General features: G+C 36.8%; 1 protein-coding gene across 1 annotated transcript in view; it reads right to left on the minus strand.

Moving 5' to 3' along the window:
* LOC145985919 (E3 ubiquitin-protein ligase MIB1-like) overlaps positions 1-17,880 on the minus strand; it is a 186,249-nt gene that overhangs the window by 122,629 nt on the left and 45,740 nt on the right. The window contains exons 2-4 of the mRNA XM_083120060.1: positions 17,165-17,312; positions 12,145-12,386; positions 5,501-5,698 (exon numbers count right to left, since the gene is read on the minus strand). Of these exons, the coding sequence (XP_082976186.1) occupies positions 5,501-5,698; positions 12,145-12,386; positions 17,165-17,312 (588 nt within the window). The remainder of the gene's footprint in view (positions 1-5,500; positions 5,699-12,144; positions 12,387-17,164; positions 17,313-17,880) is intronic.

A 17,880-nucleotide genomic window follows, 5' to 3' on the forward strand; every position in this document is an offset into this window, starting at 1 on the left:
ACCTCTTCCCCGTTGGTTTTCTGTCCGGGTTTTCCTTCCCTTAGCCTTTGAGGATCCCTCGTCACCACAAGGCAAGAGGGAGGGTTGCCTCTTCCGCCATCTGCACCATACCGAAGGTTTCCTACTTTGCCACATCTGCCGTTAAGGTCTTTGTCGTAACCCTGGTTAGGGGCCCTTACAAGGTACTACCATCCGGAGCCAGATGGACCAAGGTTTTTTAGAGAGGTGTTACTCCTCTGCGTTCTCCGCCTCCGCTGCCGTTGAGATGACCTTCCATCTTCTTCTGCCTTTGGAAGCCGAACGAGTTCGGGGCCCCGTGGTCGCCACTCCACGTACTTACTAATAGTAAGCCTCCTGGGGGAATTATATGCATTATATTCTGTTACTAGAAATACCGACAGCGTAAAGCCAGATTCTTGTCCCCATTTTCAGCATTCTGACCCACTACATGGTGGGTGAAATGTTTAACTTCAAATAGGGAAGTGATAGTGTTATTCACACAGGCACAGCTGAGGAAAACATTATGTCTTAGAAAGGATTACTTAGTAATGATTTTCCAAGGATATGATACTTTAAAACAGGGCTTCTGAAAATATTGATATGCCAAAACTGAAACTGCTATTTGAAATACCAGGACACCAGTAATGGAAACACAAAAATATCAATATACCAAAAAACTGGTGTTTGCAGAACCTTTGGTATTTTGTGTATCTTTCGTATTTTAAAATATTTCCATGCTCAATATTTTCACTTTGTGTTAACTACATTCTGAGTTGCTGTCTTGACTGCTGAGCATGTCAAATGCTCGACTCTCCAGGCTTCCAGGTTTGCATCCTGGAATGGAGCATCTTCATGTGTGATCATTAATCAATGCATCTAATAATCATTCAATCTCATTGTGTTTTATTGCCTTGGCCAGCTTCCGATAAAATATGATCTATGCATGTTTTAGCTATACTCTGTCTCCGGAAACTGTGGAGCAAGGTTGCATGTAATGGAAGGAAAGGGGAGAAACCTAGTTGGTAGAGCAAAGCAGTGCATGCAGCTGCAAACAGCTGGTAGCTGCATTCACTTCCCCTCTCGCGAGTTATTGGTTAAGCCCTCTCGAGTCACCACTTGCACAGAGCCTTGTTTTCATTTACTCACTCCAGAGATTCCAAGACAGAGTATAGCAAATGGAATGCCTCACTATGCAACACATGTTGTTTGGAAAGACTCATGTTTTATAGCTTTTTTAATTAGGTTGCTGAAGTCGGAAACATCACCACCTTACACCATTCTAAGTATTTTTGCCCCAAACATAATACCTGCATAACAAAACATTTTGTTTCTTCCAGCACACCCAGGTAATCAAGGAAGAAGCCTTTCGGCTTGATATAAGTCATTAAGAAACCTACCAGAATCACAAGTACTTCTAGAACATTAGTAGGCATAATTATTGTGGATGATCCAACTATGTACACTCTACTGACTTAACAGTGCTGATTAGTAATTCAGATCACTGTTTGACTTACATCATGTTGCATCTTAAGAAATCTGACATTTTAAAATAATTTTGTCTAGAGACCATTTGATGTTAAGAGACTTTAACAAACGCTAAAATTTTTATTGACACAATATTATGCACTTAGATATTAACGAACAAATAAACTTTCTTAATGATACATTAGTTTTGCAGATTGAGTGGTACAGTAGCCACAGGCTGAACTTCATCCATGAATACATCATTTCGAATTTCTAACCTTTGCAGATTGAGTGGTACAGTAGCCACAGGCTGAACTTCATTCATGAATACATCATTTCAAATTTCTAACCTTTCATACCACATATGTTGACATGACAAATATAAAAGATGTAACTGTAACTGTTATCTTATGCATGTTATTAGTCATGATAGAACATGCTTGCCATTAAGCCCTCATTCTAAGCCATAAAATTAACAGGGGGTCTCCAAGTACACAACATTGAAAATTATCCATTTACTGTTGTAATCAGAGTATATGAATGTTTGTAACTAATGTAAGCTTGATTTCAACCTGCAGAATCCTCAAACTACCTGCATGTGTGAAAATGCCAGTTTTCCCCCATTTTCATAAAGTAAAAATTGTAAAGTACTCTCCTGTGCTTTGCACCATGCCATGAAGGCATATACGGTGTGTGGAGTTAGGGTCCCTCACTTCCTTGATTTCGGCCGAAGGTGGGAGTGATGTGATCAGCACCATGGCCCTGGCTGCCTTTACACCCAGTTTCCTCCAGGTACACACTTTATATGACGTTGGGTGGGTGCCGAAGCTACTTGAACAGGTGGAAAAAATCCCGGTTCTCCCCCAGCTGAGAATCGAACCTGAGTCTCTCCCAGTTTTGGTGAAATTACAAATTAGCTGGCACACATGTGTTTATGATTATCACAATCAATAAGAATGATAAATGCATAACATAAATTGGAGCCTTCTTAAAATATATGTTAATGTAAAAATTGATTTTTGTATTGTAGTTGTATTAATGAGAAATAAAAAGTTATGAAGTGCACTTCATAACTATTAAATATAATATCCTTGTTTTGCTGGTGCACCTGATTTTTGCTTTACCTTTAAGGATTTAATATTATACTTACTTTTCTAATAAAAAACGTTACTTTTTCAGTGAATGAACTTTCTATTTTAATAAGAGAGAGTAGAAGATCAACATTATCTTGGAAAAGATTAATATTTTTCACTATGTCTTCATCCAAAGAATCTGGGAACTTCCCAATTTTCTTCCAGATACCTTTGTTCTTCTATATCACTTAAAAATTTAAAACGATCCATTCTGTATGCAATCTTTTATAACAAAATAAGCTCCAAAAATAATATTTATCCGACTTGTTTACATTTCGTAAATTTTTGGGAATTTCGTAAAACCAGAAGTTATTTTTCCACCTGCCATAATTGAATTATTATGCTCAAAATTACACTAAATGTACACAGGAATGGTATTTTTAGTCCAAGTCCTTTAGCTTCAATGCATTGGATAAGATTTTGGCAACATTGGGATAACACAAAGTTTGTGCCAGTCGCCTTTGTGAGCACCGTTCAACAGATGCTCACAATGAAGCAGAGACCACTAAATGCAAGACTGTTAGAACCTGCTGAAGAACTCTGAGGTTGAAGGTAACAGTTTGCTGGACATATTATCAATGGTGACGAGACACTGTCTCTCCACCGTCCACTAGAAGGCATAGTCAAAGCATGGACTGGTGATATGTAAATTTCCCATCCAAGAAGAAGTTTACAATGCAGCCATCAGCAGGCAAAGTGACATGGAGTGGTTCACTACCTCATAACCCAGATAGAATTACAATATGATGCTAGATTTTCAAGGTTACAATATGATGCCAGATTTTCAAGGTGAATTTTAGAAAAATCAAGGTAAAAATAATAATAGTTTTCAATAAAAAGTTGTTTGTAATAACATTTTTATGTGTGTCAAGAGGGTCCAGTAGGTAGGGCCATGTGAGAGACCCAGTTTCAATTCGTAGGGTGGCAAATTTCAGGTGAGAATTTTTCCAGCAATATCCCTGCATAGAGTGGATCTAATACATTGGGTACCAGGGGGATAAGAGGAGGAGAGCATGGTGCTGATCAAAAACAACCGACATTGTGAACATGTGGGGGCTCTACCTACACGTTCCCCTACATGCCTTTATATTGCAATGTGCAAGGAGTAGCTTCAGATTCTTTATTAACAATTTACTATAATTAGGGACCCGGTCCCAACATGTCAAAAAGTAAGAATAAAGTCACCATGTCAGTTCAACCAGACCATGGTACCCATGATCTCAGATGGCACATTTAATCCTTCCATGGTGGTGAGTAACCACATATTTTTTTTTATTTTTTTTGTCTCTAACATGTCTGGTTTCATTTCATTGCAGTGATTCCTCTTTTTTTCCATTCCCAAAGCCTCCAGTTTGAGGCTGCACTGCCTTGCAAAAAAAAAAAATTCTATCTCCCTTACAAAGCATTCAATCTTTTTGAAATTTCACAATGTTAACCAAACAATAAGAATTTCAGAAAAAAATATAACATACCACAGTCACACTTTATTACACCAATAAATTAATAAAATATTACTTTCTGATTTTTTTTTTGCCCAAAAACATGGTTTACTAAAATTTGAATTATCGCTGAAAGGGAAAGGTGTAACACCAACACAGGTAATTTTAAAGTTAACTTGTACATATGATCTAACATACCCATCATCAATAAAATCAATGGCCTTTTCATTCCTTCTGTAAATATGGCATCTTATTTCTGATTTTTTTTTCAAAATGGCTGCCGGACTTTGTATTTTTCATATTAACTAAAAATCTAAGAATCTAGGTTCAAAATAACATTGAAGCAAATTTTTCGAGCATAAAATTCTTCACGAGGTTTTCTTGGAGGGGAGAGAGGGGTGCTATAACCCCTCCCCAGAAAATTAATGTCAACCTGAAAGCAAATACTTCACACATATAATTTTATTATAAACCCTCTTTTCTTGGTTGAATTGACAAGGAATGACCCAGCATAAAAGTAAAGATCCCCCCACAAAACCTAAAAATGCATTTTGAATTAATTATCGTCATTTTTCATTTCTGGGTAAGAAAATTCACTCAGAATTCATGCACAATTCCCAGAATAAAGAAATCCCATGTTGGTAGACATCATCTTTTCTGACACTTTTGGCTAATTACGATGATGAGGATACACAGTGACGAGATAAAAAAGGACACTCACAGACAAACACCCATTCCAATGCCACGACTCAAACCTGAGATGTCAGTGGCAAGATAGTGATTTCTGCACTCAACCCTCTTGGCCCACCAATGCAACAGGGTTCAAGAGTAATTAGGAAATGGCTTCAAGGGATTCCGTATGAATCATGATACCACAATGAGCAAAGAAGAGGTCCAAGAAAACGATGGATGTCATTCTCAAACATAGTGATCTGAAGTCATCCTTAAACTAACAGCAATGAATTCATGTTTCGGGGGAATAAAAGATGCAGTAGCAAATTGATAATCTAAATGGAAGTGCTTGCTTATCTGTGAAACTGTTCTTTTGGTGTTGAATTAATTTCGGTGGCCACTGCCACCATGGTGTCGGAGAATGTGTCGTACTTCTGGAAGTATGTCATTTTCACATTGTTCTTATGAATGAATAGAAATGGAAAAGCCTCATACAATGTTTTTAAAAATATTATTAGTCTATCTCCTTTTCTAAGGCAAAATTGTATGGACAAATACAGTGCAGGAATTAAGGAACAAATGTAAAATTTACATTGTGACCTAGCTCAGAATCAGTTGGTTGTGGTAACAGTGGCCACCAAAATTAATAGAACACCAAAACAAAAGTGGTTTTGTGGATAAGTGAATGCTGCCTTTCAGTATAGATAGATTTCAATAAAATCCTTATAATACACGTATACAAAAGGGGAAAATTATTTGTATACAATACACAATGAAATGTAGACTCCCTACCTGTAAACTAGGATGACACCCAAGTTCCAGCAATGTTTTCACAACACCCACATGGCCTTTATTAACAGCAATGTGCAAAGCAGTTTGGCGCCCTTTGTTACGAGCATTCAAGTCAGCACCTGCATGAGCCAGGAGCTCCATTACTGCTGGCTCATCACCGAAAGCTGCATGATGCACTGCTCTGTCTCCGTCCTTATCCTGTAATTTCAAAGTCATGTATAAAATAACACAAAAAGTAAAAGGTGCCAGTATCTAATATAGTTTAATACTTAACAAAATCAAATTAATTTTCTTCCATTTAATCATACGTATTAGCAACTAAACACATACAAAGAAAACATGTCTTTATTTTTTTTGTTTCAACAACGAACAAACGAACAACCAAAAAACATTTTCATATATTTTCAGCACTTTAGAGTGCAAACATCAGAAAGCAGATTTTAAATATTTTTAAAATATAACTGTTTTACATCCACTAATGTTACATAGATCAGTGGGTCAGAAATTGTCTGTACTTTTAAAAAAGTGAATATAGAATCCACATTCCTGTATCATTAATAATAAGCCAAGTACAGTCAGTCTGCCACCTTTGCTGCAAACACAAGCCACTGAACACAGTGAATACAAAACGTTCGCCATTTTCATGAAATTTGTCGTTAGTTGCAGAACTTTTGATTTATCTTTTGGATCTAAGATACAAGTTAAGGTTAATAACCAAAGCTGAACCAACTGGAATTGACATTCCACAAAAAACTTAGCATATGAGTCATTCCATACGAAATCAACACAGCACACAACCTAACCATCTCAGATTTTCATGAAATTTGGGGAGTTGCACCTTGTAATTGTCAACGTTTGCAGAAATTGACCCTTCTGAGCCCATTTAGCTTACTAAATGTGCTGTAACTCTGCCCCTATTTGGCCTAGGATGCTCAAATAAAAGTATATTGTACAGGGAATTGTGCAAGCTTTCCAATGATAACAAGCCTACATTTGGGTAAAAATAAAATTTTGCCATATGACCTTGATCTTTCACCTTGAAAATCTCAAAACATGTCGTCACCAAAAATCGTGAAAAGGATATATTTGGCACACCATGCCATACTCTAAAACATGAAAAAATCAAACTGGGACTGCAATGGCATCAGAAGATACAAAATAGTATGTGTAACTATGTGACTGATGAACTCCTCATTACTAGAGACCAGATTTTAAAGGGAAAAAAACACTATAGGTTTCTTTGGCACTCCACTAAAAATATTATTTTAAATGAAAGCACAATATATATCATTCATATATAAAAAGGGATACATTAAATTTTGTGTTAATTGCACTTTCATTTACAATAATATTTTTGGTGGAGTGCAAAAATAAACTATAGTCCTTTTTCATTTCCTTTTTTTGAAGGTAAAGTACAGCGAATAATCTACCCATCCATTTCGATGAAATCTTCCTTGCAACACCTTACCGCATTCCATAGCTTGCTGCCACTTGTACCTGGCTTCGCCATTTCATTGACACTCAATACTGTTGTCACTGTCACACAGTTAAGTTAAAACTAGTCTAAAAAACTTCACAAAAAGTCTAAATCTAGCAGATAAGTACACTTTCAACTCAACAGGCATGTCGCTTACAATACATTTGTTGCTGCGTAAGCCCAGATCGCATTGTTTCAACAATTGCTGCCATGTACTCCCAACACTCATGGAGGGAAGGTAAGGTAGAAGGTGCTTGTTCTTTCTTTCCTCTAAACTGCACCGAATAGACAATTGTTGAATGTTTTGTTCAGGGAAAAAAAAGAGTCATACAAAATATTTGGTATCTTGTCTATAAAGGGACCAAGGAAGATGTTTTTTAAAAAGGGGATAAAAGGAATGTAGGCTGAAAAAGTCAATAAAGGGATTAGAAAGGAAAATGTTTTTTAAAAGAAAAAAAGGGATTGTGGGCTGAAAAATGGAAAAAAAAAGGAAAGTCAAAATCATGTAATCTTGTTGGTGGAAGATAATTATCAACACTGTTGTTATTTATTGCATGATCTGTATTGAAAAATTAAAAATATCTTTCCTTTAAAATCCGGTCTCTACTCATTACAATGTACTAAGTAGAGTCAAAAGTCCCTTAACACCCCCTAAAAAATGTAAAGGAGTTATCCGGTTGCTGCCAGGTCATGGTCATGATAGAAACAGATTAGGCCCAGGGGAAACCATAGTTGTGTGTAACAAGCAGAGGTCTGGCATATTGTTGGCTGCCATATTGAATTCAACTAAAAAAAATCAATGGAAAGGGGTTGTTGATGTGATGTATCAAATCAGGCTAGAAATGAAGTGGCGAATTTTACCCAGGATAACTCCTTTACATTTTTTACGGGGTGTTAAGGGACTTTTGACTCACCCTAGTACATTGTAATGAGGATTTCATCAGTCACATAGTTACACATATTATTTTGTATCTTCTGATCCCATTACAATCCCAGTTTGATTTTTTCATGTTTCAGAGTATGGAATCATGTGCCAGATATATTTTTTTCACGATTTTTGGTGACGACATGTTTTGAGATTTTCAAGGTCAAAGTCACGGTCACATGGTAAAATTTTATTTTTACCCAAACTTAGGCTTGTTATTTATCATTGGAAAGCTTGTTCAATTCCCTGTACAATAAACATTATTTATTTGAGCTTCTTAGGCCAAATAGGGTAGGAGTTACAGCACATTTAGTATAGCTAAACAGATTCAGAAAGGACAATTGCTGCGAACTTTGACCTTGAATAATTTGACAATTACAAGACGCACAGGACTCAAAATTTTTGCAGTTACTAAGTACCATGGATATTTTCAACTCCATAAATTCCATGAAAATCTACGAAGGTCAGGTTGAAAAAAGTACATATCTGTGTTGATTTGGCGTGGAATGACTCATATGTGTTATTACAACTTCTTTTGATTGTACTAAGCTAAAATATCTGAGGATATCACGGTGACAACAAACGTAATGCATTACATGTTATTTTTTATGTTTTTTTTTATGTTTAGGCCATTCACCGGCTGCTTGGCTGTGAGAGGATGTATGTATGAGGAATGGAATAAATTACATTCATCACCCTTTACCAATATTTAATAGAAACCACACAAGCGGTGGGGAGAGATGGCCACGCGCGAGCCAATAAGATATCTAAGCACTGATAATGATACACCTAAAGTGTCACCACAAAACCTGCTTTGTTTCGTGGTTCCTTGGCAGAGTCACGGAACGGAGCTGCGTTGGTCCACTGAAGCTGACCTAGGTGGGTTTGTCCAACCCCTTTACCTGGACCGACTTAACAATGTCACTCACCACACACTTCACACTTTGCCTGCTAGACTCTCCCCGATGACCTCTCGTCACCGGGGGACTGCTGGCATTCTTGATTATACAGTCTTTTATTCCGGCTCGTGACAACTTTATCACTACATTTGTGAATAATTTTACCAATGTAATATTCTTTACAAGTAGCCTGTGCTTAGAGGCATGAAGGAAACACAAAATGTGAAATAACACAATGTAATGTTCATTTTCCATGTTTCTGAAGGGTGTGACATGCATTTTCCATGTTTTGTCACAAAATGATGCAAAATAAAACTGCAAAATGTTTAATAAACTCTTAAAACACAAAATTTAGAGTTTATTTACTCACATGACAATTTCTGAAGTCTGAATTATCTTGTGAGTTACGCAAATCACAGAAAATTGATTAATTCTGCTGTAAATATTTGAGAGACCGAATTGAATTCCTTTACACAGGAATAAACTTAATACTCTGACAACTACATAAATAGGCTATTAGAAGGTAAAATTTTGTTTTGTGTAATAAGTATAGTTTATAAATGAAATTTGGAGTTATATTCACCATTTCAAACACCAAAATGCCATTTTATGTACTGCTTTTGATCCCAAATATGTGTCCAGTTTTTGTACCAAAATCTTGATCTTTTATTCACCATAAATAGGTAGCTGTGCCTCACTTCTGCAAGTATGCCTTTTTCATCTTGTCCTTATGAATGAATAGAAAAGCATAAGCCTCATATACTTTTTAAAAAAAAAAAAATATACGAGAGGTGTTCAAGTCAATCCGCGACTTTTTTTTTTCTGCTGGTTTTAATAACAAATCCCAGGGTGAAGGTAGTGAATGCAGTAGGAACTGGCAACTGTGTCCTGTTAGTGGTAGGCCGTGTTCATTGCACACGCCAGTCCAGAGACCAGTATTTAAGGTGGCGGACAACAGTGTGAACGTGCCTCCCGGATAGCGCAGTGGCAGCGGCATTGCCTTGTAATCAAGGGGTCTCAGGTTCGATACCCAGTGGAGGCATATAGTGGTTCGGATCCCACTTTAAACTGTAGGTACAGTCAAAATTAGCCTTACTGTGCATAAAGTGGACTAAAAACACCAACTCAATCAACTCAATCAACACCGTGAATGTGTACATGGAACAGCGTATGGTGATGAAGGGGAAGTTTTTAGTGAAGGAGGGCATAAAACCAGCTGAAATTTACAGAAGACTGCAAGCACAGTACGGTGGTGAAACACTCAGCTGCAGTAAGACATTTGAATGGTGGAAGCGCTTCAAAGACGGCCGAACGGAATTTCTGTCTCACCACCACCAAAGAATTGTGTCAGCAGTTAAAGTGATGGCAAGTGATTTCTGGAACAAACATGGGATTTTCACGTGGATATTTTACCCCGAGGTGTCACTATCAACAGTGAATATACTGTCATGTTCTGCATGTTGTGCAAAAGAATCTGAGAAAGAAATGGCCTGGTTTGATCACGAAGGGTGTTCTGTTTCTGCAGGACAATGAAAGACCTCACACCGGTCAATGCACTATGCAAACATTCCAGGAAATCGATTGGGAATTATTGCCACATTGCCCTTACAGTCCAGACTTAGCACCAAGTGATTTCCACCCGTTTGGACCCCTAAAAGAATTCCTCGGAGGTCAACATATCAGCAGTGATAACAAAGTGAAGCAGGCTGTCCTAGAATGGTTCAAATGTACTGACAAATCTTTCTATGCCGAAGCTTTCCAGGCATTAGTGAAACGATGAAATAAGTGTATAAAAGGTGAGTACGTCGAAAAATAAAAGCAGTTTCCGCCCCTTGAAATTTGTTCCTTTACTTTATAAACTCAAAAGTCCCGTATTGACTTGAACGACCCTCGTATTATTATTTAATATTCTTCTCTGAGGCAAAAGTATAGGGGGAAATAGAGTGCACTTATTATGGAGGTAAATGTGAAATAGAGTGCACTTATTATGGAGGTAAATGTATCATTTACATTGTGACCTGTCAGAATTCGTTAGTTGGTTGTTTTACTTGAGGCCACTTATTTGTATCATTAGGTTAAACATGGATACCTAGTAAAAGATGAGATAACAAAGGCAAAAATCGGAAAAGGATTACTGTCTGTTATCATACCAATAAATTTTATATCAGTATTGACACAATTTTCATCTCAGTACATCTCTAATTTTCACTAATATGAGTTTATTGTGAATGGAACAGATTATCAGCTGATTACTATGTGCCAGTTTATCGAAAAAATTACCAATAATTTTAACAATCCGATATATCTAAACATAGCTTGCAATTTAATGTAAAATTCTCTCACTTTATTCTATTTTTACGATTGTACACATATAATTCATAGATCTTAGTTTTGTAAAGAAAATATATAATGTGCAGATTCCTTTTCAAAGTCGATAATCATTTCAGTCACCGAGTTACATACTTAATTCAGGAGGTAAATATACTATATGTGTGTTCTTAAATACTATAAATAAAATAAAATGTAACTTATTTTTACTTACGTTCACAGAGTATGTGTTGAGTAATTGACAACGTTTTAAGGACCACTGTCCTCTTCTTCAGGTCAGTTTATCGGCTTCACGGTTGGCCACGAAGCTTCGTCAATGGCAAGGATTAGGTTTACATGGATAGGATAAAATATTGGGATTCCATCACAACTGACCTGTTCTTCTTTAAAAAAACAAAAAACTATGTAAAATTATCCCACTATTAAAATCAATTCAAGTCCCTCTGTTACAACTTATTAAAAAAGAATCCCTCCGGCCATTTGCCGCTCACATGTTGACAGTCAATGGTTTCCTTGTGAACTTAATACTGGACAGTGGTCCTTAAAACATTGTCAATTACTCAACACACACTCACTGAACTTATTTTATTTATAGTACATAAAGTGAGTAAGTCGCACGTAACCTGAAAAATGAATTCTTAAATACTGTATTTGCAATTTTATATTGGATCAGTACAACATGAGTAAATTTCATATTGGTACTTTATCCACATCAGCAAAAATTTCATATCAGGATAGCCCTAGAATTTATATTAATTTATCTATCATGTGGGGTTCCATAGAAGGAGTTGGTGGTGATCCACCTCTCCCTTTATTTTTCCTCTGCCTGATTTTAGAAAGGTAAAGAACACAGAATGCACAAAAGGATGGAAAATAGAGGACTAACTGCTCTAAAAAAATAGTATTAATCTGTCATTATTTCCTACCTTACAAAATTCCTGGGGAGTTCATTGAGGCAAAGTTTCTGTAAAACAAGGTAACTGTAATTATAATAAGAATAAACATTACTTCATACCTCAATTTCTACATCAGCCTTTTGCCTCAGTAAGATTTTTATAACTTCTAGATGGCCATTTTGGCTTGCGGCCTGTAAAGCTGTGTGTCCAGCGAACACACCATTGACATCACTATCTCCACGTTTTAAGCAATCCTCACACTTTTGTGCGTCTCCACTGGCAGCAGCTTTCACCAATTCCTCAGTAACATCTCCTGCTACATGAGTTTCAAACAACTTCTTTAACAAGGCACTAAGTCTTTCTGCAAATTAAACAAAAAAATAAGGAATCACTCAGCTGTCTATGATACGTTCTGGAGATTAAAATAATATCAGTGAGAAAAACAAATTAATAATCATGGTGCTGTGTGGCAAACATTATTATAGGTTGAATAAAGTTCCTGTGTTTCCACATTGCTCTTTTCGTTCTTGTGAGACCTCTCACCAGGCATGTGTAAACAATGCACTTATGGTTTTTTGATTGATTGATTTGCTTTATTTTACTTTGCTTTTTGTGCCACTTTTGGCTAATTTGCTAAGATGGGGATGAGTGATGACATGATGAAATTCATGAATGGACACACTCAAACATCCATGACCAGGCTTAGATTCGAACCCGGGATCCTTGCATGATAGCACGATGTGCTAACCACATGAATAACCACTCAGTCACAGGGGCCAGCAATGCACTGATGGGATGCCGTCTCTGTTCCAGGTGCCGTAACCTGTGTTAATGAAGGTATTGGACCTTCAAAATTAAATAGTCAAAGGAACAAAAAGAACACCATGGAAACACGTAACTTTCTCCAATCAAAAAATAAATATAAAAAATTATAGCAGCTCAGCCTGTCAACTTGTCATTAAAATGCTGCATGGTAATGTTTAAATTGCCTTCATTCTATAGAGTTCCAATTACTAAAAACACAAAAAACATTTTTTATATCTATTTTCAAATTATGTACTTTTTTTCATCGGACGGACATTTACTTGTAAATTCTTTAAATAAATATTTTACACAGAAAGCACATAACCTGAAACATAACAATAAAACCTGTTTTGTTCTGAGATAAAAGTATGTTTGTAGAAAGAGGTTATATACTATAATATTTTACATGCGAGATGAATTACCATTTTAAATTTTGTACTGTTAGTAGAGTTGGGAGTGGTTGGAAAAAAAATGGCTTTCTTGGAGAAAAAAACAGCTTTCTTCGGTGGCTTTTTTGGTTCCGGTTTTTTCCCCAAAGTGATTCAAATCGATAAAAATACATTACTTGACTGCATTTTTCTTATTCCACAGCTATTATTTATCTCTCTACTGTGAAAAGACACTCATATCTAAATTTAAAATACAACTTTCAACCAGGCCTGTAGCCAGGGATTATTTGAAGGGGAGGGGTGTGAAGTCAACAAATAGAGGGGGCAAATTTTTAATATATTATGTCTCATTGGCATATAAAGCAGGGTACACACATGCACTTGCCCCCGCCTACAAGTGAGATACTTAACAGAAAAAGCGATGATATCTTGAACTCCAACGAACAAAAAAAAAAAATTCGAGCAACATCAAATAACAATATTTCGACAATGATCTTTCCGGATTGCCAAAGAATATAAAGATAAGGTTTAACATAAATAGGCTAATGGGGACTGTATCTACTTGATATTTACAGGTCGATAATATTAGTAGACTATTAATATGTACCAACAGCTTTGGGCCTCTCTGCAGAGCTGATTAAGGGAGTCCTTTATAAATCATGCTTCATAATGTTTCCTTTCTAGTTTCCAGTATGCAAGATCTTTACGCACAAAGGAATCTAACAAGAATCCAACAACACCATTGTATTGTTATGCAAGAAAAATCAAATTTATTAAATAATAATGGTTACATATTGTATACACTTTGATGAGTTGTGTAAAAATTTTCTTGTACTTGCTAAAACATGGGTCCCTTAGTCCACCACAGTTTCTATTTCCTTCAAAGGGGAAACTCTTGCATTACAACAGACTATGTTTGCCTCCTGGTTACATTAACCATATTGCAAAATATTGTGTGAATTGTATTATTTTATTGTTGAAATACATGTGTTTGACACCCGACAAACAAATAGGAATCCCTTGATTGATCAATTACTTCTTGGATTACAGTGTCATCATTAATATTTCATATTAAGTTTCATAAAGAGAAACTGATTTAATAGGGTGCAAATAATTTTACAGGGTACCATGGCATTATCTTTGATCTTTACTCCCCCGATGATACCATATGGTATCATCAGAGTAAAGTCGTACTGGCCCAATGATACCTTATGGTATCATGGTGCTAATTACGAAATGAATGTGCTTTTTGGACCTTCATATTCTTATGTTTGGGTGGAAACTCTGACACAGGTCTGGAGCAAGCCTGGGAAATTCACATTGATGACCAACCTCTCCCCCTCCCCCCTCCGCAACATATTCATGCCACATTTCTGAACAGAGTTTCACATTTTGGCTCATTATTCAACTTGTATGGCACCCAGGAACATGAAACATGTTCATTCTCTTTGGAAACGTCCATTCTTTGAAAAGAATACTAAGGTTTGTGCCATCTCCCCAAAATAGCGGGAGAAGAGGGGGCCAACTCCAGATTTTTAAGTTTTTGGTTATTGAAATTTGGGGGTTGCCCCCCCCCCCCCCCAAAGCCCCCTTCCTCGGTCCGGCATTCTGATTTGTACACAGTTGTTTGCTCTGATGTTTTAGCTGCAAAACAAAACTTATCCGAAGTAGATTGCTCCCATAGTGCCCAAGTTATAACAATTTTCCTCCAAAAATGCAAATTACCTATTTTTCGTGTAAAAAAATCACATTTTGGCTTATTATTCAACTTGTATGGCACCCAAGAACATGAAACATGTTTCATTCTCTTAAGAAATGTCCATTCTTTGAAAAGAATACTAAAGTTCGCACCCTCTCCTCAAAATAGTGGGGAAAGAAGGGACAAACTCCAAATTTTTATGTTTTTTTCCATTGAAATTCGGGGGTTGTGCCCCCCAAGCTCCCATTCCTCGGTCCGGTGTTCTGAATTGTACAAGGTTGCATGCTCTGATGTTTTAGCTGCAAAACAAAAGTTATCTGAAGTAGATTGCTCCCATAGTGCCCCAGAATAATGAAAAATGGCGAGAACTTGAACAGACGTTGGTTAATATATTCCGTCTCTAACAATTGCATTTATTATCTTTCATGTAGGTTGAGGACTAAAAGTGGTAAACATTGTAAGTGCCAAAAGCAAAAGTGTTTGGAAATTGCATCGTTCCACACATCAGCTCGTAAGAACGTGCACACTAGTGACCTCTTTACACGCTCTTTGAACTACTTAGAGGGCTACCAGCCACATTTCACGTTTACCACATTATAAAGCATGGCACATTTCAAAGTTTAACGTGGAAAACGGTGTTTGAATTATTGTGGCACTTACAGCGTTTACCAATTTTAGTCTTCAATTATTCTCTGTAACACAGACCTCCCTAGTGCTAAGTGGATGGCATGACTGGAAACATATGAGCAGTGTGTTACAGAAATATGAAAACAGTGAAAGTCACATCAACTCCATGTTAAAGTGGATTCAATTAGAACAGCGTTTGTTAGAAGGGGATTCTATTGACCATGTAACACAGTCACGTATTCAGGAAGCTAAAAAACTCGCCATGCTATTGATAGAGAACGATATCGCCTCAACTCTGGACTATTCAGACAAGACAAAGAAAACAGGAGTGGCTTCAGAGGAATGTTTCCTGATTTCATTGCTCCGGCTGATTGGCCCTCCAGCAGCCCCAACCTCAGCCCATTGGACTATAGCTTGTGGTCCGTTTTGTAGGGCATGGTCTGTAGGAAGAGGCATCCAAACCTTGCGAGTCTCAAGAGTTCTCGTGAAGGCAGTGGCGGACTTTCTCCTCGAGACCGTGCATGCTGCGATCGAAGACTAGCCTCAGAAACTTCGCGCTTGTGTGAAGGCCAGAGGTGGCCATTTTGAACAGTGATTGGTACTCTGTATTGGCAAGACCTGTACCTTTGTAACATCCAAATATTAATACATTAGCTTGCTCACTGTGCCTGTAGTTCATTATTAACTTTGTAACAGAATTTATAATAGTTTAGCCAATTTTCTGCTCTCTCAATTTGGATATCTTCACTTTTTGCGTACAATTCACCATTTTCAAAATATTATTTTTTTTAAATTTTCAAGATGAAATTTGGCACAATTTTTCAAGATGGCGGCGAGCCTACAAGTCAGAGAGTGGTAAACTCCTCACATTTTCTACTGTAGGGCCAGTTTTTCATTTCTGTTGCAAATAGTTCCACACACGATATTACTTTACTAGACTGTAATGTGTAGCATATACTACTGTCAGATTGTTTTTTATTTCTGTTCCCAAAGCCATCCCAACATGCAACTTACACCAAGCAGAGATTATATTTAACTGTATAACATACCTTATTTCCACAAAAATTGAAGACACTTTTTTAGGTATTCAAGGTCAAATGTCGCATCATTTTTTTTTTACTACATATGATTTGCATCAACAGAAGATATTTGTCTGACAGCATATATTATAATTTTCTTTTTATGTTGAACCCCCATAAATTGTTACCCCATCCCAAAGGACAAAGATTAGAAACAAGAAGGGAGATAAATTAAGTCTTGAAGCTTTCCTGGCGACGAATGATGAAAAGGTTCTCTCGGACTTCTACCTTCTACCCTGAAGATGAGTGTGACGTTAGCTCTCGAAAGCTTGGAATCTTTTCCGCAACTCACCTGGTCAATAGCCCGAGAGAACCTTTACATCAAGAAGGGAGATGCAAACAACCAGAGGTAGGAAATCTCCTGATACCCCTTCCCCCAGGAAACACCATCTTATCTACAACCTACGTCGAATGAATAATCTTACCTGAAGATAATGGTGATAAGGAAATAAAATAGGTTTGTAAAGAGAAAAAGGTAAGAACAAATTGGGGTTTGGGAAATAAAATGAGAATTTTTTTCCTTTCCTAAACTATCACTTACCTCCACTAGATGCACCAGGCACAGTTCCATCGGAAGATGCTACTTTGGTCACAGCTGCAGGATTGTATGTCCACGAGGTACGACATACCTCAACTTTAAGATCATTATCATGGTATATTTGTTGCACACGTCCAATTTTACCCAATGTCTGAGAAACAAATTTCAAAACGACTATGAAATAAAATTAGTTTTACAACCACATCACACTTCCAACTTACTGTGTGAACACTATTTTAAATTACTTAAATAAAAATACTGTATATTATTACATTTCCTTGAGAATAATCTTTAAAATTTATTTAAGTTTAACAAGCAATTAAAGGATAAAAAGGCATGGAGATTGTAATGAAATTCCAACACTTTGTTGTACCCAGAAATAAACTTAAGTTCATATTTAGTTACATGAATAATTTGCATGTTTATAATAGTTTTCTGTAATCTAAGCATTTTGTAAAGTATGCAAAATGGCAACCAACAAGATTGCAGTTTGCAAATATCCAGAGAATTATGAAAAAATTGTGATTCTCTAGAGCTCTGTTTTTATCTTGTTTCAAGTCTACTTTATGCACAGATAGGCAAATTGGAACTGGACCTACAGTATAAAGTAGGATCCTACCACTATGTACCTTCACTGAGTATCAAACACGGGACACCTTGAATACAAGGTGATGCCATCACCACTATGTCATTAGGGAGGCCCTCTCTAAAGTTGTCTT

Source organism: Lepisma saccharinum, chromosome 1 (assembly GCF_977018435.1).
Source record: "Lepisma saccharinum chromosome 1, izLepSacc3.1, whole genome shotgun sequence".
NCBI lineage: Eukaryota > Metazoa > Arthropoda > Insecta > Zygentoma > Lepismatidae > Lepisma > Lepisma saccharinum.